The 23,359-nt window shown below is 44.0% G+C and overlaps 1 protein-coding gene across 2 annotated transcripts in view; it reads right to left on the bottom strand.

Annotated features, from left to right (window-relative positions):
* Sh3rf3 (SH3 domain containing ring finger 3) overlaps positions 1 to 23,359 on the bottom strand; it is a 368,946-nt gene that overhangs the window by 46,294 nt on the left and 299,293 nt on the right. For both annotated transcript variants that reach the window (XM_013034285.1, XM_013034284.1), the window contains 3 exons: positions 16,686 to 16,786; positions 7,080 to 7,250; positions 442 to 695 (listed from right to left, as the gene is read on the bottom strand). In XM_013034285.1, the coding sequence (XP_012889739.1) occupies positions 442 to 695; positions 7,080 to 7,250; positions 16,686 to 16,786 (526 nt within the window). The remainder of the gene's footprint in view (positions 1 to 441; positions 696 to 7,079; positions 7,251 to 16,685; positions 16,787 to 23,359) is intronic.

The raw sequence follows: 23,359 nt of genomic DNA, 5'->3' as shown, positions 1-23,359 counted from the left end.
CTCTCTCTCTCTCTTTCTTTCCTTCTTTGCTTCTTTAGAAAAGGGATCCTCTCACCTATGATCTTTACCAACTCTGTCTCATGAAGTGCTACCTAGTGGGGAAACCCAGGCATGTCTGGCAAGTGACAGCCTCATGGCCAGTCGACATCTGTCTTAGTGGAGCAGGCATCCAGAAGTACTTGTCTCAAGCTTATTAATCCATGCAGTTCTCTTGCCACACAAAATGTGCAAATGTCTATAAACTCTACATCACTTTAGCTATTAGAATATCACAACAAGATGAGGCTAGTATAATTCCTGGAAATTATGATAATCACATCAATCCTACCCCCCTACTGTGGCTTGCTAGAGAGCAGGGCCAAAAATACAAAATGTGTCCCATGATTTGTGTCCCAGCGGCTCCCCTTGTTGATTACTGGCCAGGTGAATCTGCATCCATACCTGCTGGAATGGTGTTCCGAGTCTGGCTGGCTGTGGGCTGGGCTGCATGACGCAGGCAGCTGCCTATTGGTGGAGAAGCTGCCAGGTGCTGGGCGTGAGCCTGAGGTGTGGTAAGGGACTGGGATGGCCTGGTGGTGGTTGCTGGACTGCTCAAACTTCCACCACCAGGCTGCATGGTAGTGGTCATCCCTTTGGCCAGTGGAGATCCTCCAAGTACATTGTTCCGAGATGACCCAGCTCCTCCTCCAGGAACCCTAAGGAAATAAGCAAAATCAAGTTACTGAAACAGCTCAGATGAAACCAGGCCACACATTACAAAGACCTACTTATTTGAGAAATGAAGGTCAAGTGGTCAGGGAAAGTCCTAAAATGATGTTAGTTGAAGGATGCCCAGAGGTCAAACTGAGCAGAAGGTATCTTGTATAAAACATAGAGCCAACTTCCAGAGTAAATATTCAAGCAAAAGAACTCTAAGGAATAGAGAAATGATCCCCATCAAGTATGTGCACCAGAGCTTCTGCCTTGATTCCTTCTAATACAACCAGTCGTGCTTCACAAGGTTTTGACACCTCTGGTAGGAGATGAGGCCTTCTGGCCATGGTGTCATCTTGTCTCTGCTAGTCACTAGAAAGGGCATGGGCAACACATTTTCTTTTGAGGATGTCAGGGACCTTGCAGCTTCAAATCAGAAATAGATGTCTTTTTACCCCAAAGCTCTTAGATGAAGCCTCCGTTACACAAAAGGATGACAGTCACTTTGGAAATGGGCCTTTAACCCTTTCTTTCTACATGTATTCACACTCAACCCATACCCTGGCTTTAGGGGCATGGGTTCGGAAGAAGCTTCTATGAGGTACGTTTTAGAGGATTCAATTGTCTTCTATTCATTTAGGAGCTAAGTAAATCTATTCCTGTCCCTTTAAGATCTTACTCACATCTTAAAGAGCCACCTTGGTGGCTCATGCTTGTAATCCTATCTATTCGGAGGCTGAGATCTGAAGATTGTGGTTTGAAGCCAGCCTGTCAGGAAAGTCTGGGACTCTCATCTCCAATTAACAATTGGAAAGACAGAAGTACAGCTATGGCTCAAATGGTAGAGCACCAGAATTGAGCAAAAAAGTAAGGGACAGAACCCAGGACCTAGTTCAAGTTCCCAGTACTGACATGCATGTTTGCGTGCATGCATGCACATGGGCACGCGCATGCTCTCACATGCACACACACACACATCTCAGGAGCTGACAGAAGCCATGAAGATAGGTTTGACCTAGTTTATGGACAAGGTCCTGTCCTATCTTCCTGTGGAATCTGGTATCATTGTGCCTAGGCCTTTAGGGTACTAGAGCACTCAGAAAGGGTTCTGTGTGGTAGTTGTGGGGGTGACGTGCCTCTTAGGAAAGGAGTCACTACCATGGAGGCACAGAATAGTTTCTTTGGTGTGTCCTTCAGCCTCAGAGATATCCTAAAATTTGCTCCCATCAACAGGCTCATCCAAACCATGTGTCTGCAAATCATCTTGGCTATCTTACATTTGGTCTTTATATACCTAATCAATGGTATTTGCAAGTTCTATTTGCAAAGCCACATTGACAATGTGGAAGATTGCAGATGCAGGCAAATCTTCAGATAGTGGTAAGCATGGCTCCATGGAACCTGTGGAAACAGTTTGGCCAAAGTGCCCTCCAGCCAAACCTGCACACTCTCATTTTCAACAACCATGTACCCTGGGTCCCCACTTTCTTTATTTTCAAAAAATCTCCGAGTGCCCTCTCTGATGACCCAGCTAGTGGCTAAGTAATCTAGACTCTCAGCCTACCCGCATCCCAGGGCAGTTCTGAAGGACTAGGGTAGATGGTGACTCTGGGTCTGCACACAGGCCTGGGCCTTCACTTATCTCTTTGACATGTGTCCTATAAGGTTTTTGTATTTCTGATGGGTGGTTTTGGCAATTTTCCTAAAGCACAGAGAGTATCAGAGAAAGTCTGAGGGTATCAAAGAAACTCTGCCTAGAGGCAGAGTTATGGAGATCAGACAACCTCCCACTTCTGTAAGTAAACTTCATCTGCCCTCAGCTTTGCTGTTCCATGGTGAGCTATGGACCCTGATGGGAAACTGGGCTTCTGAGATAGGGACCAAAGGGGATCCTGATGATTCTCTGTCTGAGAGAATGGGGATAACAGCAGGGTCACCAGTACAGGGAATTTCAAGGACAACAGTTGCCAGGGTTAGACCTGGAGGGATCATTTCCTAGTTTCTCCTGGCTCTGAACTTCTTCAGAAGAGGTAACTGGTTGGGGAAAGAAAAGCTTGAAGAAAGTGAGCAACTTATAAGACACATAAGCTGGAGTGAAGTAAGGTGGCCCAGGTTACCCAAAGAGTTCCAGTTTCATTAAGCAGAGAAACTTCCCATGGCAAAGTCCTTGGCAAAACTGGAATCCATCTTTTGGGCAGAATTTAGATCAGAGCTACCACATTTCACTGATTTACTTAATTTGCATTAGTTGAAGATGTTGTGCAAAGTATCCAGGGTGCAAAGCTGGAGGTGGTTGCTATGTGTGAGGCTGGCAGGCTCTGCATACCCATAGGTGACCTATAATGAATAGCAGTGGTATGGGAAAGAGACCATGGGACAAAGATTCCCAAAGCTCTTTAAGAATATGTTGGGGTTATCTGGGTAGTAGGATGATGCAGAAAGGCACTCCAAATTCAGTGTATATGAGGGGCATGGCCCAGATGCTGGCTATATCTCAGTTTTCCTCAGCCAGGGAGTCCATGGGGGCTTTGTCTACACTGGGTAAGGGGCATGGATGGAAAAGCAGCGAGACCAAGATGTAAGCATCCTTAGCACAGATGGGCCCACCTTTGCATGGGCAGAGAAGGGGAGACACCCAAAGGCAAAGGACAACCTCGCCTTAGCCCTGTCAGCTGCCTCAAACCAACTGGAGCCTCTTTCAAGCACTTCAAAGACTTCACGAACAAGACCATGAAAGAGAAAGCTTATGAACGTTAGCATAAAAAATCTTAACTAGAGCTTTTTCCATTAAAGAGCAATCCCTGGCTGCAAGCACTGGGCAAGTTCCCTCAAGGAGTTTGTAGGGAGCTCCCACTCTAAACAGAAGGCTGCTGTTAGGAATGAGAGGTTTATTACCATGGGGAAGAACATACAAAAGAAACAAAAATCACATAGTACATTACAAATAACAGCAACAAAGAAAAAGCCTCTTGTGTCCCTATCTTGGGGTTCATTTCACTTAGCATCATCTTATATGATCATATGTACATAGCTTTGACCTTTTCTGCTTGTCTGGTAAGATTATTCTAGACGTATACTAGTTATTGCAGATAAGGGAAACCATGGGACTTACGTTTCTTTGAGTCTGGCTTACTTCACTTAATGCATTTTTTTCCAAGTATTTCCATTTCCTAACAAATGGGGCAGTACCATTCTTTCTAATGGAAGCATAGAATTCCGTTACACACACACACACACACACACACACACACACACACACACATCACATTTTCTTTTTTTCGCTCTCTCTCTTTTTTTTTATTGTGAGAATACCGTACAGAGAAGTTACAATTACATGGGCAAGATAACGAGTACATTTCTTATCAAGCATTGTTGCCTCTTCTTTGTTTCCCCTTCCCATCCCTTCTCATACTCCCCCCTCCCTCCCACCTGATCCTCCCCCCCCCACCAAACTTGTAAAGTTCATTTTTCAACATAACGACTTGAACATCTCATTGTTGCAATGGGTCCAACTGTATCCCTGTTTAAATGGTTTGTTTTTGCCCTTCTCCTCCACAAATCATACCAACATCAAATACAATGAAAGCAGGGGCTATACCGTGAGGGAGGGACATACAAAGCAACATAGAAATCATCTTATAATCATGTTAGAAACAATTGCATGAAAGAAAAAAAATTTGAATACTTATCTTGGGGTTCATTCCCCTAACATCAACTTATCTGACCTTTTATGCTTGACCCATACATATTAACTTAACCAAAGAAGTGAAGGACCTCTATGATGAAAACTTAAAAAACCTGAAAAAGGAAATCAAAATAGAACCTAGAAAATGGCAAAAACTCCCATGCTCCTGGATTGGAAAGATCAACATCATGAAAATGTCAATACTTCCCAAGGCTATCTACAAATTCAATGAGATACCTATAAATATTCCAACCTCATTCTTCAAGGAAATAGAAGAGGCAATCCAAAAATTCATATGGAACAATGAAAGACCCAGAATAGCAAAAATGATCCTTAACAGAAAGAACAGTGCTGGAGGAATATCAATACCAAATTTCAAACTCTACTACAAAGCCATAGTAATCAAAACAGCTTGGTACTGGCACAGGAACAGGCCTCAGGACCAATGGAACAGAATTAAAAACGCAGAAATGGACCTAAAGACGTATAGCCATCTAGTCTTCGATAAGGAAGCTAAAAAAATAGAATGGAAGAAAAACAGCCTCTTCAGTAAATGGTGCTGGCAAAATTGGTTAATCAGTTGTAGAAAACTAAAGCTAGATCTTTTTATATCACCCTGCACCAGAATCAACTCCAAATGGATCGAAGACCTCAGAGTCAAGGCAGACACTCTGAAAACATTACAGGATGGAATAGGAGAAACCCTAGGTCTCCTTGGTGCAGGCCAAAATTTTCTTAATAGAGATCCAGAAACATACCACATTTTCTTGATCCATTCATCTACTGAGGGACATCTGGGTTGGTTCCATATCTTAGCTATGGTGAATAATGCTGTATTAAACATAGTTGTGCTGGTAGCTTTAGTATGGTCTTGTTTGTGATCGTTTGGGTAAATGCCCAAAAGTGGGATTGCTGTGTCATAGGGGAGCTCTATGTGTAGTCTTTTGAGGAACCTCCATATTGCTTTCCAAAGTAGTAGAAAAAGTTTGTATGTTCTTCCCCCATGGTATAAGCGCTGCTGTCACTGTATTTGATTCTGGTGCCCTGTATCTTATATATACATTTTTCTAATTTGGGGAGGGGAAGGGAAATAACAAAATGCTGAAGTAAGGACCCATTGTAACAATGAGACGTACATGACACTATGTTGAAAACGAACTTTACAACTTTGCGGGGGGGTGGAAGAGGGAGGAGCTGGGGAGATGGGGAGGGAAGGGATAGTAGGGGAAAAACAAAGGAGGGGGTAACAATGCTTGATAGGAAACATACTTATCACCTTACTCATGTAACCCCTCTGTACAGTATCCTTACAATAAAAAATATTAAAAAAAAGAATGAGGGGCTTCCTTTATTGGCCTGAGTGACGCATCTCTTATACCCACTTCCTTGTTCCTGTAGACCTCTTGGGCCTCAGGAAAGACTCCTCCCCTGGCCTCTACTGGACATCTACTGTGAAGTCCAGGTACCCAAAACCACAGAGCAAGTAGCGTATATCTTTCCATGCCCCTTCAGAAACCACTTAGACAGTAGGTATACATCAGTCAGACAATAGGTACAAGGCTAGTTATTATTGAATACTTTTTACACAGACCTCCTCCAAAGACAGTAGAAACCCAAAGGACATATCTTTTGTTATTTGCACATCCATCAACTTCTATACAGAGTTGTGCCTTGGGCATCCTTGACCGGAATGCAGTCAGATGGTGGACCCCTGGGCTGACTGAACTCATGTTCTTGTGTTTGCTGGGCAGGAGCTCTGTCACTTGAGCCACATCTCCATCTCTCTTTGCTTTCATTATTTTTTGAATTGTATTTGTGACTGACCTGGCTATTACAATCTTCCTGCTTATGATTTCTATGTAGGTGGGATGACAGACATGGTTCATCATATCCAGCTTTTTATTGATTGTTCATACTGGCCTTCCACCACAATCCTCTTGATCTCTGCCTCCCAAGCAGCTAGGATTACAGGTGTGAGCCACTGCACTTGGTTTCTCCACTGAATTTTTTAAATTACCATTTGTATTTCATAAAAGATATACAACAGATTTGTAAAACAAATTTTAAACTGCCCACTTAGCAACAACTGTTACTTTAAGCTATGTATCATTTTTCCTTTGTCGAGAAATAGATGTGTGTGTTCTATACATAGATCATTGTGGCAATATACTTTACACACACATTTATGTATGGTGTGTATGTGCATATATACTATGCATGTGACCCTATACATACATGGACACAGTATCCACCTTCTGTGAACATTGCATATACACATTTACTCACACCACACAATGCATTGCCCCACATTTGCTGCACACACATTACACATAGGGCACACATGTACATGTGCTGTACTTACTATTCACCTATGTACTCACACAGGAGCACATTCATACTATACACATGTGCCCACATACTATCCTCACACAGAAATACACACACGCTGGAGACCTTGCTCTCTGATGACCCCTTGCTACTTTGAATCCAGCTCTCCCTGTTCCCTGTCTGTGGGTAGTTAGTGCCCACTGAGGGAAGCCAAGGAACTCAGCTCATCAGATTAACCATTCACCAAGGGGAGATCAGTTACCCTGCTGCCTCTGGATTGAGTGTTTCTAGGGACTCATTCCACACATAGCCTTCAGGGCTCCCACAGCATTAGGGGACCTTGTCCTCCGAGCCCAGGCTGCTGGGTCCTCACCTTGAGACAGGAGTCACATAATTTCCTGGGAAGACCCCAGAGACCCCGGTCCTCAGTGATGCCCCCTTGAACCAGCCGTCCTGACACTTTTCCAGCACCCGATACATCTCACCCTTGCGCAGCTCCAGCTCATCATTCTTCTGGGGTTTGTAAGCATAGAGAGCCAGGTATCTATAGGTAAGAGAAAAAGACACAGGTCAGCAAACACCTTTTTCAGGACATGGCAGCGTGGGCACAGGGCACACAGCTCAACTTTGGGTATGCCAATCTATACAGAATAGCTAATGTCTGTAAGGCTCTCTAATTTCAAAAGAGCTCACACATCCCTTACCTGACTCAATCCTACCCAAGTAGCAGAGGAGAGGATGGAAGACAGTACCTGTGGGTCTGCTGGGGCTACAACACCACATTGGGCCCCTTGGGAAAGCAGGTGGAACTATGCGGGGCTGAGCTGTGTGAGGAGGGAAGGCCTGGCAGGAGGCCTTAGAACTGGATTCTGGTGCTTGGTCTTTGGTCCCTACAATTTTTTTTTCTGTTCTTCATGATGTCAATAGTCCAGTGCTCTGAGCAAGAGAAAGCCTTGGGGAAATCTAGTTTGTGCTAAATTAGTCTGGGTTGAGCTTTCCACATGCCTTCACTTATCAAACTTGTCACTTATCAAACGCCGAATCTTTTCAGAGAAAAGATGGCCTTATTATGGAATTCTTGGCTGTATACTTCCTAGAAATATTTGTACTGTGACTAATTATTTTACTTCTACTTTTCTTTTAAGAATTACTTGCAAATTAGGCTAAACAGACTTGGTGGTAAAAAACCTAAGTTTACACATTATGCCTTAAAGTTGGCTATGGCAAGTTCCTCTGGTGACATAAAACACATCTCAATCCTAACTTCCTAGGACTTGGGAGGCTGCGTACTCTGTTCTATGTTGAACTGATGAGCAGAACTACAGCAGATAACTGTGTTTTCTCACATGATTCAGTCATGAAAGTGGATGGGCCCTTCAGCTAATAGAAAATGAAAGCTGAATTCTAAAGAGTCATGACACAGTTCTCACAGTAGGACCAACTGCTTTGTGGGTGTGTTGACTCTATTCAGGGACCATAGACTCTTAGAGGTGTCCACAGGTCTCCGGGATAGAGGAGCCCATGGACTCCCCAAGGGCCTTCTGGAATCCAGCTCAGTCAGTTCAAGCAAGAACAGAGGCTCTGAGGAGTAGTATAGAGATAAGTAAGAGCTCCTTTCATAGGCTGGGAAGGTGGCTCAGTGGTAGAGTGTTTGCCTCACATGCATGAGGCCCTGGGTTCAATTCCTCAGTACCACATAAACAGAACAAGCCAGAAGTGGTGTTGTGGCTCAAGTGATAGAGTACTAGCCTTGAGCTGAAGAGCTAGGGGATAGAGCCCAGGGTTAGAGTTCAAGCCCCACAACCAGCAAAAAAGAGAGCTCCTTTCATAAATAAAGCTTTCTTTGCTTTAAAATAAAATCCACCACTCCTTTCCTACATCCTCATAATATATACACAAGGACTTCTTCTGCTCTTTTTCAATGGGAGATTGGGGCCTTTGTTTACAGTGCCCCCTACCCTGGGACATAAGCTAGGATGAAATGTGGTTTGCATATTGTTTCCTTGTTATGCTCCTTGAGAACATATGCAATCTGGGTTTCCAAAAAATAGAGCCCTCGAGAAAGGATCCTTCTCATTCTCATGGCCTATAGATTTGCACAGTCCGTGCACGCTCAGGTGACAGATAAGAGAACCAGGGTACATCCCTTCTCTTGAATGACTGCAGAGGTACTTCTAGTGACACAAAGTCACATGAAGACTGCATTTGAACACCCAAAGCCCATATGTGACTGTGCTATATATGTGTTGGGCTGCCCAGCAGATAAAAGAGTAGCTTCCACACAGCTGGGGTCAAGGCAGAGCAAGAGGGAAGATCAGAAACACCTGGAATCATGGAAACTGATAGAAATGATACATGGCATTGTGAACTTGAGCTCAAAGAAATATAATAGAAACATAAATCCTGCTTATGTCTGTCTCATTGTTTCTAATGTCAGAGCAGTCTCTGACTCAGGCCAGAGCAGAATGCCACTGGGGGATGATGCCACTCTAACCTCATTAGGTAACTAAGTGTTCCTACCTGGAGCAAACTGCCTATGAAGGAAGCAGCCCTGTGGTAGGTGTAGGCGGACATACCAGCCACCTCTAGGGAGTAAGGCCTAAGATACTTGGCCTGTTCAACAGGACTTGGAGACCAACTTTCTGATGCAAAACTGAGCTGGGGTCTCACAGCCTATGCTCTTCTGGGCCTGGAGTTGCATCAAGGCCAAGTCCCCTCACCCTGGCTTGCCACTGGCTGGGAGTCACCCTGCATGGAGCATAATCTGTTGTCTTAGATCAGCATCCTGTGGGCATCCTATTAGGCCAGTTCTTATGTTGTGCAGCCTTAGGTCACAGGTCACATAAAAGAACAAATATAAGGTAAATGAATGCCACCAAATCTACCTGCAGTGAGGCCAATGACTTCCAGAGCTCTCAGCGGGTTTTACTAGACCACTACTTTATAATATTTTTTTCCAAATGATTCCTTCCACACACACCAATCTCAAGGTGGCACAGTCTTTTTAGGAGGGTCCAGGGAGTTTAACTTCTCTCCTTTTCCTCTCTCATTCCCTAGCCTTTTTGACCTGCTCCTGTGAGCAGCTGAGTTCTCTTGGACAGAGGACTTCCAGCAAGCATGCAGCATGAGGTAGCCACTGCTGACCTGTGTCCATGTTTATCTTCTAAAAGAGGCTAAATGGGGTGCAGAGGCATCTGCTCAAAAGGGCCTAGAGAAAAAGGACCAGTGAGCCCTGCTCAGTGAGGCATTGCTCCAAGCTATTACCTGAGTGTACCAGACGCCTGCCCTGGTATCCTCACACTGATATCCGGCAATCTATTGCTTGCTTGCTTTCCCCCACACATTGAATGCTCCAGGAAGTGAATTTAACTGACAGTTCAATGCTGTCTCCTCAGTCCAGGCACGTGGTAGACTCTCAATAACTATTTATTGAAAAACAAGTGTGTGTGTGTGTGTGTGTGTGTGTGTGTGTGTAAATGTATATTATCTGCTCTGTCCCACTTTTCTTCATCTCATGGGCAAGAGCCACATACATAGTTGTGATGTACAGAAATCCACTATAGGGCACCTGAAAAAGAAAAGGATGTGTGTGTGTGTGTGTGTGTGTGTGTGTGTGTGTGTGTGTGTGTGTGTGTGAGCACGTGCGCATGCGCGCCAGGTACTAAGGTTTGAATTCAGGTTCTCAATTCTGTCCTACAGCTTTTTTGCTTAAGGTGGGGCACTCTACCACTTGAGACATATTTCCACTTTTGGCTTTTTTGGTAATTAACTGGAAATAGTCTCACAGGCTTTCCTGCCTGGGCTGACTTGCAATTGCGATTCTCAGATCTCAGCCTCCTGGGTAGCCAATATTACAAGTGTGAGCCAGCCAATATTACAAGTATGAGCCACTGGCACTGGTCAGAGAAGAATTTTTGACATGAAATGAGGATTCATCACATCCAACAATGTACACCTAGTAGGCAAATATGGAGTATTGAGACCAGAATGTTCATCAGACAGAGAAAATTTGAAATAAAGATAGAAAGGCCAAGACAACCAATTCCTTGGTACCATCAGCATGACACCTCTTCACCGTGGGCTATGCAAGCCTGCACTCAGAGCAAGTGGGCAGGCACCTTACTTATCCTGCTCCAGAGCCCAGCCTCACCTCAGGCCATTCCTTAGTAGGGCTGTCAGCCTTTCATGGCACCTAGCCACACCCCTGGGCAGGCTGATAACTTCTGGACCACAGAGCTGGCCCTGCCTCTAAACACACAGGAACATGGGTAGATTTTCAAATCTTTTCTTGTCTCAGTTTCCCTGACTGTGAAATGTCAGGACTCATGTAGAGCTTAAGTGAGCCTGTGTGTCTGCCATACAGTAGACATTGCATCCCTACGCATTTTCCTTTTCCCCACCCCATCTGAGGCCTTGTGGTTGGGGCACAGCTCTGTACTGTAGCCTGGCAAATAAGGCTTTAGGGAAGGTCAGCTGGTGACCATGTTTTAAGAAAGTGGTGCCATGCACCTGTACAGCATACATCTCTCACTGTGGAACATTAGCACCGGAGGGCTATCTGTATCACTGAGCATCTAATAAACAAAATCCCTTAGACTTTCAACTGCTAAGAAGCTTGATGCCTCGTGTGAAGAGGCTTAATGTAGCAGAACATCCAAATCTATCTTTTGAAACTCGAAACTATGGATCTCTCAGCAGCTTCTGCGCCAACCAAAATGAGGGAAGTGGGTGCAGAGCTGATGTCCTTATACTTGCCTTTTAGTTTTCTATTTTTCTGCCTTCATTATTGCATCAAGAACCATGTCTGTGCTCATTTAAAGTAAAAATGTAATTTCGGAAAAATCTTTTTCTGAGTGTAAAGGTCTTAAAATGACACGAAGCCCTAATATAGAAAGTCTCTATTTTTAGTTTGGCAGGAAAAGATGGAACTACTGCTTTTATGCTGAGATGTAAGCACGAAGTCACTGCCCCATTAAATTATGTACATATTCTAAAATACTGCTAAAGGATAGCCAAGTCATTCCCAGAAGGTAATTAACCTTCAGTTATTTTATGGCTACTTCAGGACCACACACCTGTCAAACGCATCAAATGACTGAGTATCACTTCTGCTCACACTTTTTAAAAAATTAAGTTATTTATTGTGAAAATACTGTACAGAGGGGTTATGGTTACATGAGCAAGGTAATGAGTACATTTCTTATCCAGCATTGTTGCCTCCTTCTTTGTTTTTCCCCTACCATCCCTTTTTCTTTTTGAATGTGGAATGAGAATTCCCAGCTTAAGAATGGAGATGCTAATTGATGTTGTTTACTGCTGCTGTCCCCAGGTGTGTATGGATGGTCTTCCTAGCTTCTGACACTACTGGGCCTAGCCTTTCTCTGGGTAGCAACTCATTTAGCAGGTGTCTGAAGATGGCCACCTCCTTTTTCACAAAACTGATCAGTATTCAGAGAATGACCCCAATCCCTCTCCATCTGCCAGCACTAGCCCCCTGGGGTCTCAGCAGCCCTCCTTCTATACTATTTACTTCCAGGGTCTGGTGACAATCCATAGCATCATCCTCTTTTATCTACCTTCCCACTGATGCCTTCCCCTGCTTGCTCTGCCAGGCCTGTACATGTGAGTGTCCCTTGACAACTGTGAGGCTCAGTATGCCCTGCTGTTTCTCACAGGGCACATGAACCCACAGTCTGGCATAGAGAAAGCTGAGTGCTCCATAGTTGGTTTGGTCTCTATCCTCCTGGTTTCTATTCTCCACTTGCTTCAGAAGGCCTTGAAATCTCAACATAGGCCTTAACAAGTGCCTGAGGCAATCTCCTCAATGCATCAAGATAGCTGGGCTGCTCATTGTGCTCTAACTGGCACAAAACTAGGTGACAATTAGAAAAGGTACCTTTGTGAACAGGTAATTGAGGCAAAAACACTTCCAGTTTAGAGTTGGCTTTATGAAGAGTCTTTGATAACATGACTTGATCACTAGCCCTTTCTCAGCATGCCAGAATGGGAGGAGAGAACCACATTATCCTTGAGGGTAGTTTGGTGGCCCTTGGCCATTGAGACAAATATCAGCACAGCCATGCGAAAAGGGTTAGCTTTAGACATGGCCTCCTCTCATTGCAGAGAGTATACCTCAACAGGGACCGGGGATTTAGGGACTTGGCCTCCACCCAGCATTGCTGCATGCTGTTCCCCAAGGTTTCTTTTCTCTGAGCTACAAGCTTAATTCCTTGGAGTACGCTTCCAGGTAGCATCTGGGGGCCGGGGTATCCACAGTAGGAAACGTGGCTTTCCCAACAGGTAATTAACTGTACCTCTGTGACTGTGGAAGTTTCCTTTTCCCTCAGAAAGCTGGGGTTCAGTCTCAGGAATAAGAAACTGATAGCCAAGGGCTGTCCCTGGTATTCAGGCAGGCCTTCAGGTCCTGGGGGGAGGAGGGCAGTGTACTCTACACAGGAAAGTGACATGTCAGTCCTGGTTTGCTGATCTTCCCCCTCCACGTCCTGATGGTCAGCAGTGCTCACATAACTCAGGGGTTCTAAGGAGGGGATATATCTTGGTGGTTCTACCACTTTCTTCCCTGCCCAAGTAGTGCTGCTCAGCCACCTGGGGTTCCTCTGCTCTTTCATCTTTCACTCCTGGCCAAAAGTCACTGAAATGTCCATGAAGAAGAGGAGGAAAGAATCTAACCCTCATATACTAGGTTGCCTTGTTCACCATGTTTTCATCAATATTTTCTTTTTGTCAGTTGTGGGGCTTGCACTCTGGGCCTGGACACTATCCCTGAGCTCTTCAGCTCAAGGATAATTGCTCTACCACTTGAGCCACAGCACCACTTCCTTTTTTCTGGTGGTTAATTGGAGTTAAGAGTCTCATGGACTTTACTTGCCCGGGCTGGCTTTGTACCCCAATCCTCAGATCTCAGCCTCCTGAGTAGCTTAGGTTGTAGACATGAGCCACCAGCACTCAGCTTCATCAATCTTAAGATGCTCTGAACAACTCAGTTCTGACATGAGCATGGCCTCCAGCGTGGGCCACTAATACCCTCAGAATCATGAATGGCAACCAAGCCAGAGTTAGAGATTTTTAGCAAACTAGGAGTTCAAAGGGATAGTCTGGGGGCAGTGTTTGGTCTCTTCAGAGGAGCAGTGACTTTATGCACTGAAATATAAGCTCAGTTCATTTCTACATGTCATGGACATCTTTAATGTACACTAGAAGATGGGCAAAGGACAACAGTCTGCCACCAACCAAAAGAAGACCAGGCTTTGTCATTGCCAATACTCAAGTTTTAAGCCATATAGGGATTGTGGTGGAGGATCATGGAGTTGTTCTATTACTTCATACTGGACTTGACTGGGCTCTCATCTGGAGCCCCACAGCCATCACTGGAAGACACCTTGCTGCAGTTGTCACGCTTGTTTTGTAAAGACAGTTTATCTCATGTTGAAGTTCTGCTCTAAGTATAATTCCCAGATGCTGTTTTGGGAAGAACAGTTAGATAAGCAGCAATCATGCCCTCGTCCCAGGCCATGGTACCCATGCAACTACTATACTTTTGGAATCAGAGGATCAGTGAGTGTACAAGCTACTTCACTTCTTGACAAACCGAAGAGGTCAATTTGATTGGTCCCTAGGAAGATCATATAGATGTGATGTTTAGTGGTTATTTTTGCAAAGTAGACCCTATATATTGCTGCAGTGGGTGTGTCATTTCCAGGCATGTATCTGCTGCTTGGTAGATAGCCATGGAAGGTACACACTAAAGTGCGTATTGCTGCTTTGTATATTTCCAGGTACAATCCTGCTGCTTGGTAGACAGCCATAGAATGTGCATGTTAAACACGCTGTGCCCATCATGATCTGTCTGCAGCTCAGACCACCACTGTACCACCTGAAGACTCACCCCTTCCTTAACCATGGGCAATAAGAAAGAAACCATCACATGATATGTAAGTCTCCCTCCCTGCCACACAGATGAATCATGATCAAAACCTCAAGTTTAATAGAGACAGCCAAACCATGGGAGTGAAGTAGGAAGTGTTGAGGGTCCCAGAGACCTTGACCCCACAGAAGAAGGGCTTAAAGCCAAAGTCCTTAAAGATATGTTGAGGACTTCAGAATATATTCAGAGTATTCACAACTTTTGGGTATCAGACAGAGAAACTTTCTCTGGTGGCTGACCTGACTAGTAAAACCTAGAGCCCTTCATACCCAGGAAGGGGACAGGTAGTTGCTCAGAGCCTGTGTGCAGGTATTCAAGTAGTTGTAGGGACCCCATAATAAACATAGTCTTGTTACCCTGTCCTGTATCCCGCCTCACTTTGGGGGAATTACATCAGGACATTCTTATGGGTGTAGGTCTTCTTCTTCAAGGATGATGTTCTGCACCAGTTTTGTTTTGTTTTAAGAGAGCCAGCCTATCACTCCATCCTACTCTGGCTTGGAATGAAGCCACAAAAGCCGTCCAGGAGTATGGTGAGCTCATATCTAGGACAGGACAGCCATTACTTGGTATCTGAAGGGGACTGGCTCCAAAACCCCCAAGATACCAGAATCCACACATGGCAGTCTCTTGTTTAGAAAGATACAGTAATTGCACAGTAACTTCACATAAGCATATATCCTTCTGTGACTGCTTACCCCTGATACAATGGCTGCATATTGCATATCACTGGACACATGTGAATTAGACATAGTGCTGAGTGTGTGATACATTTAAGTTTATCTTTAGGCAATTTCTAGCATTTTTCCCAAATGTGTTCCATCTATGGGTTGAATCTAAGGATGTCTGTATCTACAAATGTGTCAGAGCTAATTGGACCCTCTGTCTGGTATTTGAATTTTCACTTAAAGATATCGAGAAAGTAGCTCCTGTGTTCCCCACAGGAAACTAGTGAAAAACCAGAAAATCATCAAATTTCTTTTATTAAGTTGGTTAACCAATGAAGCGTGGCCAAATAAAAGGAGGTGTGTAGAATTTTCCTATCTGAAACAAATGCTAACTTTTGACTGGTCTGTGGAGCTAGGTGAGAGGGTACCAGCATAGCTGAGTTGCTTCTAGCGAGCCTTCTAAACTTAGAAAGTTGATTTTTCCAAAGGCAGATTTTATTTTGTTTTCTGCTTAAAAAAATATAGGTTCTGCAACTACATATGATCTAGGTGTTCCTCAGACCTGCCCTAGTGGATGAAACTTTCTTATCCTTTATTTGCCAAATTTACCCTCTCCACCTTAAAGCATCCTTTTAAGAAACTGAACTCATCAGCCAAATGAAAGAGCAGAAGGCCAACTCATTCTTCAGAATGCTATTGAAATGGGAAATTTTTAAACTGCACATTTCTTAAGAGCTGTAATTTAGTAGAGCAGATTTCCTAAACAAGATAAGTGTTCACTTCCTAGCAGTGATTCATGTGGTTATATTTGGGGCTGGTATGCAGCTGGCCTGCCCTGGGATAGTGCTTAGGATAGGTAAATACTCACTACTTCGGAACCATCAGCAACCAAGCTGCTACCCCTATCCAAAGGCTTCTCATTGCTCTAGCCAATCTGGTCCTTCCTCGGGGCAGCCCAGACTTCAAGGGCCTCTGTGGCAGTCAACATTTCATGCTACAAGTGGCTCCTTTTCTGATGGACCAGTGCCTGCATTGTAAAAGATTTTGAACTCTCATTTACCGTAACTGTTTTAGAGATGATGACATTAAAATGCCTTGCTAGGCTTTTGTTTGTTCTACTGTTTTTTGGGCAACATCACGAGAGGCATTTAGGTACATTGACCAGATTTTTAAAAAGCCAATTAAAAAAAGCCAACAGAAACCACATATGTAAGTCCTAATATGCAGACAGTACAGAAGATATGGGACTCTGACACACAGACACACAGACACGCAGACACACAGACACACAGACACACACAGACACAGACACAGACACACACATACACACACACACACACACACAGACACACACGGAGCAGCTTACACATTGAGGGGCAGCTGGACTTTGGGAGATGTGACCGGGTCTCCAGCCACTGCAGTAGATCGAGGAATGACTGTGGGGATGAGTCCAGTTGAAGAGGAATCCTGAAAACAAACAAGAAGAGATGAGGATGAGGGCAGGGTGGTTCTGTCCCTGGGAAGGAAAAACAGGGTCAGGCTGTGCTGTCCCTCGGTTGCCTGTCCCTCGGCCCTCCCAAAGCCTCAGGCTCTGCTTGTCTGGGTGTTAATAATGTTGTTTCATTCTGGAGGGAGCTTGATAACCCAGGACACCTTTCCCTGATTGCTTCCAGGAATTTCTTCAGCCGGGCACTGGTGTCTCACACCTAGCTACTCTTATCTCCAACAAACCACTAAAAGAAAAAAAGCCAGAAGTGGAGCTGTGGCTCATGTAGTAGGGTACCAGCCTTGAATGATAAAGCTAAGGATAGGGTCCAGGCCCTGAGTTCAAGCCCTACTGGTTAAAGAGAGATAAGAGTAAAGGGATGGTAGGGGGAAAACAAAGGAGGAAAACAATGCTCAATCAGAAACTGACTCATTACCTTGCTCATATAACTGTTACCCCTCTGTACAGTATCTTTACAATAAATATATATATATAATAAAAATAAAAAAGAGATAATTTCTCTAGAGTATTATATATGATCAACATGAAAAAAGCCATGTAGGGAGGCCTGACTTTTATCTTTAGAAACAGAATTAATTATTCTTGTGTCTGTTAATAAAATCTAGACAATTTTTTGGGGGAGGGTCGTCGTGGGGCCTGAACTCTGGGCCTGGGCACTGTCCCTCATCTCTTCAGCTCAAGGCTAGCACTCTACCACTTGAGCCACAGCACCACATCTGGCTTTTTTTTCTTTTTGCTTATGTGGTGCTGAGGAATCGAACCCAGGGCCTCAGGCATGCAAGGCAAGCACTCTACCACTGAGCCACCTAGACAATTTTTTCATATTATAAAACATGAGCTTACTTAGACACAGAATTCCCAGGATTTTCCTAGGAGGTGGCAGTTAGTGGACAGTGAAAGGCTACAAGGTACTAATTGTTTACAAAGCATAGCACCTCCCACCCAAAGTCATGCTGAGTTCCTCAAGGCTTCAAGGACTCCTTATGCATCACATGACTCGAAGAAAGGTTTGTTTTGAGGTGATGCCTTCATTCAGGGGTGTGCTAAGTCTTCTGAGACAAAGGTGTGATAGGCCTGCCAAGGAAATTCCTGCATGAGGAATCCTTAGAGAGCCCAGGAGAGCCAACATTATCCTTCTTACCACACAGCTTGCTCTTCCTGCTGATTCTTCCTGAGAAAGCTATCCTATCGTCTTGTTTAGAGATACTAGGAGGCACCATGAGCTGATTTATATCCTTCTCAAGAGACAAGTCTAAGTCCAACTCCTAGCACCTGAGAATGTGACCTTATTTGGTAGAAGGAGAAGGCAGATATTTATAAGGTAAAGATTCTGAGAAGAGATTTACTTTGATTAGAATGGGCCTGAAATCCAATGGCAGTGGCCTTATATGACACAGGAAAGGAAACCAGAGATGTAGGTAGGGAAGGAAAGCCAGGTGTAACTATAGATCTGATCTAGTATTCAAAGCCTGAAGGGCAAGAGGAGGGAATGATCAAGTTTCTTGCCTTATAATTTGACCAGGCAGAAGAAATGGTACTCCTTGATCTGGGAAGGTAAGGAGTTTGGCATTGGGCACACTGAGCATGTCATGCCTATAGACATCTGGGCACTGAAGATGACTATGGCTGGGGATATTAACCAAGAGGATATGGGAGAGGACTAACTGGACAGACAGATATGAGCATCAGACACACAGCAATGTCAGGCAGCCAGGCAGCCTCATGGAGAGCCCTTGGCTCTTAGGTGAGCAATCCTGTGTATGCATGTGTGTGATATAGACAAGCTCATTGAACTTGTCTTCCCATTTTTATGATTCCAGCCACCATGAGTAACAGGGTCTAGGTTTACCTGCCCACTGAAATATCTCACAAGACATATAATTGATTCCATGGTTTCTAAGACATTGGACATCAAGAAATGAAGGACAGAGAGCCTAAAGAAGAGAAAATAGAACCTGAGTCCTCTGATGCCAGGGTAGGTGGATGCAGTTTGCTGGGACAGAGTGAGGAGGGAGGAGGGAGGCTTCCTGAGGCCTAATACATGCTATGTACTGACACAAGGGCTTGACAGAGGCTCAGATGGCCTCTGGAGAAACAGAAGGTCCTACATGTAGTTCAGGGAGAGAATGTTTCAAAGGGGAAGCTGTCACTGGTTATGCTCATACTATGGAAAAGACAAGAAGGAGCCAGCAGATTTAGGGGTGCTGACCTGCACAAGAGGCTTCTTGGAGGTAGTGATGGCTTTTGGTGGATGGCCACAGTGGCTTATATCCCAGCATCCTGTCTTTCAATGCAAAAAGAAAGGAGGTGTGTGTGTGTGTGTGTGTGTGTGTGTGAGAGAGAGAGAGAGAGAGAGAGAGAGAGAGAGACAGACAGACAGACAGACAGACAGAGGAGAGAGACAGACAGACAGACAGAGACAGGGACAGAGAAAGAAGAAGGAGGATGAGGGAGGGAAGGAGGAAAGAAGAGGGGGAGAGGGAGAGAAACAGGGAAGGAGGAAAAAAGGAAGGGAGAGAGACAGCAATAGTCACTATTTATATGTAAAAAACCTCAATAGAGCAGCTGAGATGCCCATAGTAGAGGCTAGATGGCTGATGACAACTCTGTAGCCATCTTGCTTTCCAGTCTATGCAGACAACATGGGTTGGGTAGGGTACATGAAATCGAAAGGAAGGTCAGAGAAGTGGTATAGAGAATTAGCTTATTCCTATGAATAACACAGATATTCATGGAAGAGTCTGAAGATTTATGTATTAAGCATAATTTTCTATAAAGGGGTTACACTTACATAAGCAAAGTAATGAGTACATTTCTTATCCAGCATTGTTGCCTCCTCCTTTGTTTTTCCCCTGCCAGCCCTTCCCTCCCACCTCCTCAGCTACACCCTCCACACCCCTACCCCTGCCTAAATTATAAAGTTTGTTTTTCGACATAGCGTCTTGTACAGCTCATTGTTGCAATGGGTCAACCTGTATCCCTATTTAAACATTTTTTTTCCCTTCCCCTCCCCAAATTGTACCAACATCCAATACAATGAAAACAGGGACTTTGTCTTCATCTTTGCCTTCTTTTTTACTTGTGCTGGTCCTGGGGCTTGAACTCAGGGCCTGGGTGCTTCCCTGAGTTTTTGTGTTCAAGGCTAGTATTCTATCACTTGATCCACTTCAGCTTTTTGGTGATTGATTAGAGATAAAAGTCTCATGGACTTTCCTGTCCAGGCTGGCTTTGAACCAAGATCTTCAGGTCCTAAGCCTCCTGAGTAGGCAGGATTACAAACATGAGGCACTGGTACCCTGGCAATTTAACTATTCTTTAAAGTGATTATTCATTTTATCATTTACATTTTAAATTTTATATCATTTTACAAGTTAACTGAAAATGGTTTTTTGAAACACTCTCAAAACACTGTAACAAATTACAGGACTAAATTATTTGAAGTCTGTTTTGAAAGCAAGCTCTGGTTTGAGACCAGTTCTTCCCTTCCTGATTTCACATGAGCCATATTCCCTCCCTGAGGGGAGGGAATAGAGGTAACCCAGAAGCGTCAGCAGGGGGCTAGCATCTGGGTGGTCTATTAGGTATCTCTGTTTGCAACAACTCATAAAGGTGGTTGGGCAGCAGAAACAGTGTGTGTGTGTGTGTGTGTGTGTGTGTGTGTGTGTGTGTTGTGTGTGTGAGTGAAAACTGTCTCTAAGTCACATCTTGTGCATCTAAACTCTCTTCTGACAACCATCCAATTCCATTCTTTTGCACACAAAGCACCAATTAGTGCAGAGCTGGGACTGTACAGAACTACCTGGAATCTGCCCTGGCTGGTGACTTGCTACCTTCTAATGTCTCTAATGGCCTTGAACCACTCAAGTCATAATTCAACAGGAGGAATAATGTGTTTGGCTCAGGGCAGACAGAAAAGATGGATTTCCATCTACTTGGAAGAAAGAAAGGCAAAGTGGATTTTGCCAACACATGTAACATGCATGTTAAATATACCACAGGAATGGTATCATCAGGCTCAGGAGGAGACTAATCATGGGGCACCTAGACACTCAGTGGTAGAAGTAACCTTAGGTCCAATTATGGGATAGGGTACTGGCTGGCCAGGCACTAAGACAGCTTATGAGAGATGGAGCTTAAGAGAGGTAATTTTGTGGGAAACATGGCTATCAGCTGGAACTTGAAACAATAAAAGTTACAAAGCTATCCTGGCACCTGTGATTCACACCTATAATCCTAGCTACTCATGAAGCTGAGATTGAGGATAATAGGTCAAAGCCAGCCCAGGCAGAAAAGTGCCTGAGACTCTTATTGCCAATTAACCACTAAAAAACTGGAAATGGAACTGTGGTAGAGTGCCGGCCTTAAGTAAAAAACAAACAAACAAAAAACTAAACTATACAAAAGTGCCCAGGCTCTGAGTCCAAGCCCCAGTACTGCTGTGTGTGTGTGTGTGTGTGTGTGTGTGTGTGTGTGTGTGTGTGTTAGTCGTGGTGCTTGAACTCTGGACCTGGTTGCTGTCCTTCAGCTCAAGGTGAGTCCTCTACCACTGCAGCCACAGCACCACTTCTGGTTTTCTGGTGGTTTATTGGAGATAAGAGTTTCACAGACTCTCCTGCCCAGGCTGGCTTTGAACCGCAATCCTCAGATCTCAGCCTCTTGAGTAGCTAAGATTAAAGGTGTGAGCCACGAGTATCAGTTCACTTTTTTTTTTTTTTACAAAGGTAAAAGGTAAGATTTTTATGGCCATGCACTGTTTAAAATTGAAACGAGTACAGATGCAGGTCATGCTTGCAGACCTTTCCCAAGCTGATGCTAATCTGGCTTAGGGTAGCTTGTCAGCCTGGCACTGCTGTGCAGTGGACAGTACTGTGGACCTCTGGAAGGTGGCAGCAAAGGGATTGGCACTGTGTGACAGAATGATGGTGGCCTCTTGATGCACACAGAGTACTTGCCTTCTGAATCAGGTCTTCATGTTCACCACCATCAATGCCAACACTGTCAGGGGCAGGGATGAGTGCTGGGACCTGCTGGGAGGCTTACATCTTTCTGCACAGAGAATGACTGCTGAGATCATTGGACCTGCAAAGGCTCCCAAGAGAGCTTCCGCTGCTAACCTCTGGCAGGAATTGTAGGACCAAAGGTACCTTAAAGAACTATTCAAAACTCCTAAGCACAAGGCACTGCATGAGGTTCCAAGTCGCCAGAATTTATTTGAGCCTACTGTGTGCAGTATCTTGCCATCCAACCCTTTCAAATCCCTAAGAACTCAGTCTTCTGAGCAGTTTGTGATGAGTATCTCTTGAGTAGAGAAGTAAGTGAGTTAAGAAAAGTCTAGCCAACTGAATATGAAACCCCAGAAGGGATGCCCTCGATAGTGCTCTGTGGGGCTTCCAGAGCCCCCATCTTAAACCTGGCTTCCTGCTAATAAGTAGCCTCTCCGACTTTACAATTTAAGTGGGTTTTTTTTGGGGGGGGAGTGTTTTAATGATCGTTTTCAAGATAGCTTTCTTTATTTTTAAGTAATTCTACAAAGGAATTGCCATTTAACGTTCAGGTTATGAATATATCTTGATTAATGTCACCCCTTTCAACATTCTCATCCATCCCTTTCCTAACCATCCCTTCTCTTGCTCTTCTTAATTTTGTAGGCTATCATTAGATTTTAGACTACATTCTCCCCCTCTTCTCCTCTTTATTGGTCTGCCCTTTCCCCATTGACCCTTACCCCAGTGCTTTCGAGTACCCACTTCTTGATATTTATTTTGCTGAACTTTGACTGAATTACATTGATATCTCCTTGAGTCTATCATATTTAGTTAATACATTTGTATATACTTGCATACCACTCAATGTATTTACTTTTAAGTTCATAAGCTAAATCTAGCTTCCACGTATAAGGAAAAACATGCATCCTTTGTTTTTCTGAGCCTCATTTACTTCACTTAATATACTTTTCTCTACGTCTTTCTATTTCTTTACAAATGACATTATATCTTTCTTTCTAATGGATGAGTAAAATTCCATTATGTGTGTGTGTGTGTGTGTACATACATACATATATATACCTCATTTTCTTGGTGCATTGGGTCCACTGAAGGGTTCTGGGCTAATTCCATAACTTGGTGCAGTGCTGTTAGTAATCATGGTTATGCTGGTGGTTTTACTGTATCTTGGTTTGTAATCTTTTGGTTAAATGCCCAGAAGTGGAATTGCCAGATCATCTATGTTTAACTTTTTGGGAAACCTCAAAAAAATTCCTTCCAGAGTAGCTGAACAAGTTTACATTCCCACCAATCATATATTAGAGTTCCTTTTTGGACACATCCTTGTCAGCATCTGTTCTCATTTGTTTTTTTGCTAATGGCCATTCTAACTGGGGTTAGAGTGAGGTAGAATCTCAATGTTATTTTGATTTGTATTTCTTTTATGGCCAGAAATTTTGAACATTTCTTCATGTGTCTATTGGGTATTTTTACTTCTGAGAACACTACCTTTAGCTCATTAGGGTTTCACTTTTTTTTGTTTGTTTGTTT

Source organism: Dipodomys ordii, unplaced genomic scaffold (genome assembly GCF_000151885.1).
Source record: "Dipodomys ordii isolate 6190 unplaced genomic scaffold, Dord_2.0 Scaffold186, whole genome shotgun sequence".
In the NCBI taxonomy this organism is placed as follows: domain Eukaryota; kingdom Metazoa; phylum Chordata; class Mammalia; order Rodentia; family Heteromyidae; genus Dipodomys; species Dipodomys ordii.
Note: the sequence above shows the minus strand (reverse complement) of the source record. Positions and strands in the feature narration are given on the sequence as shown.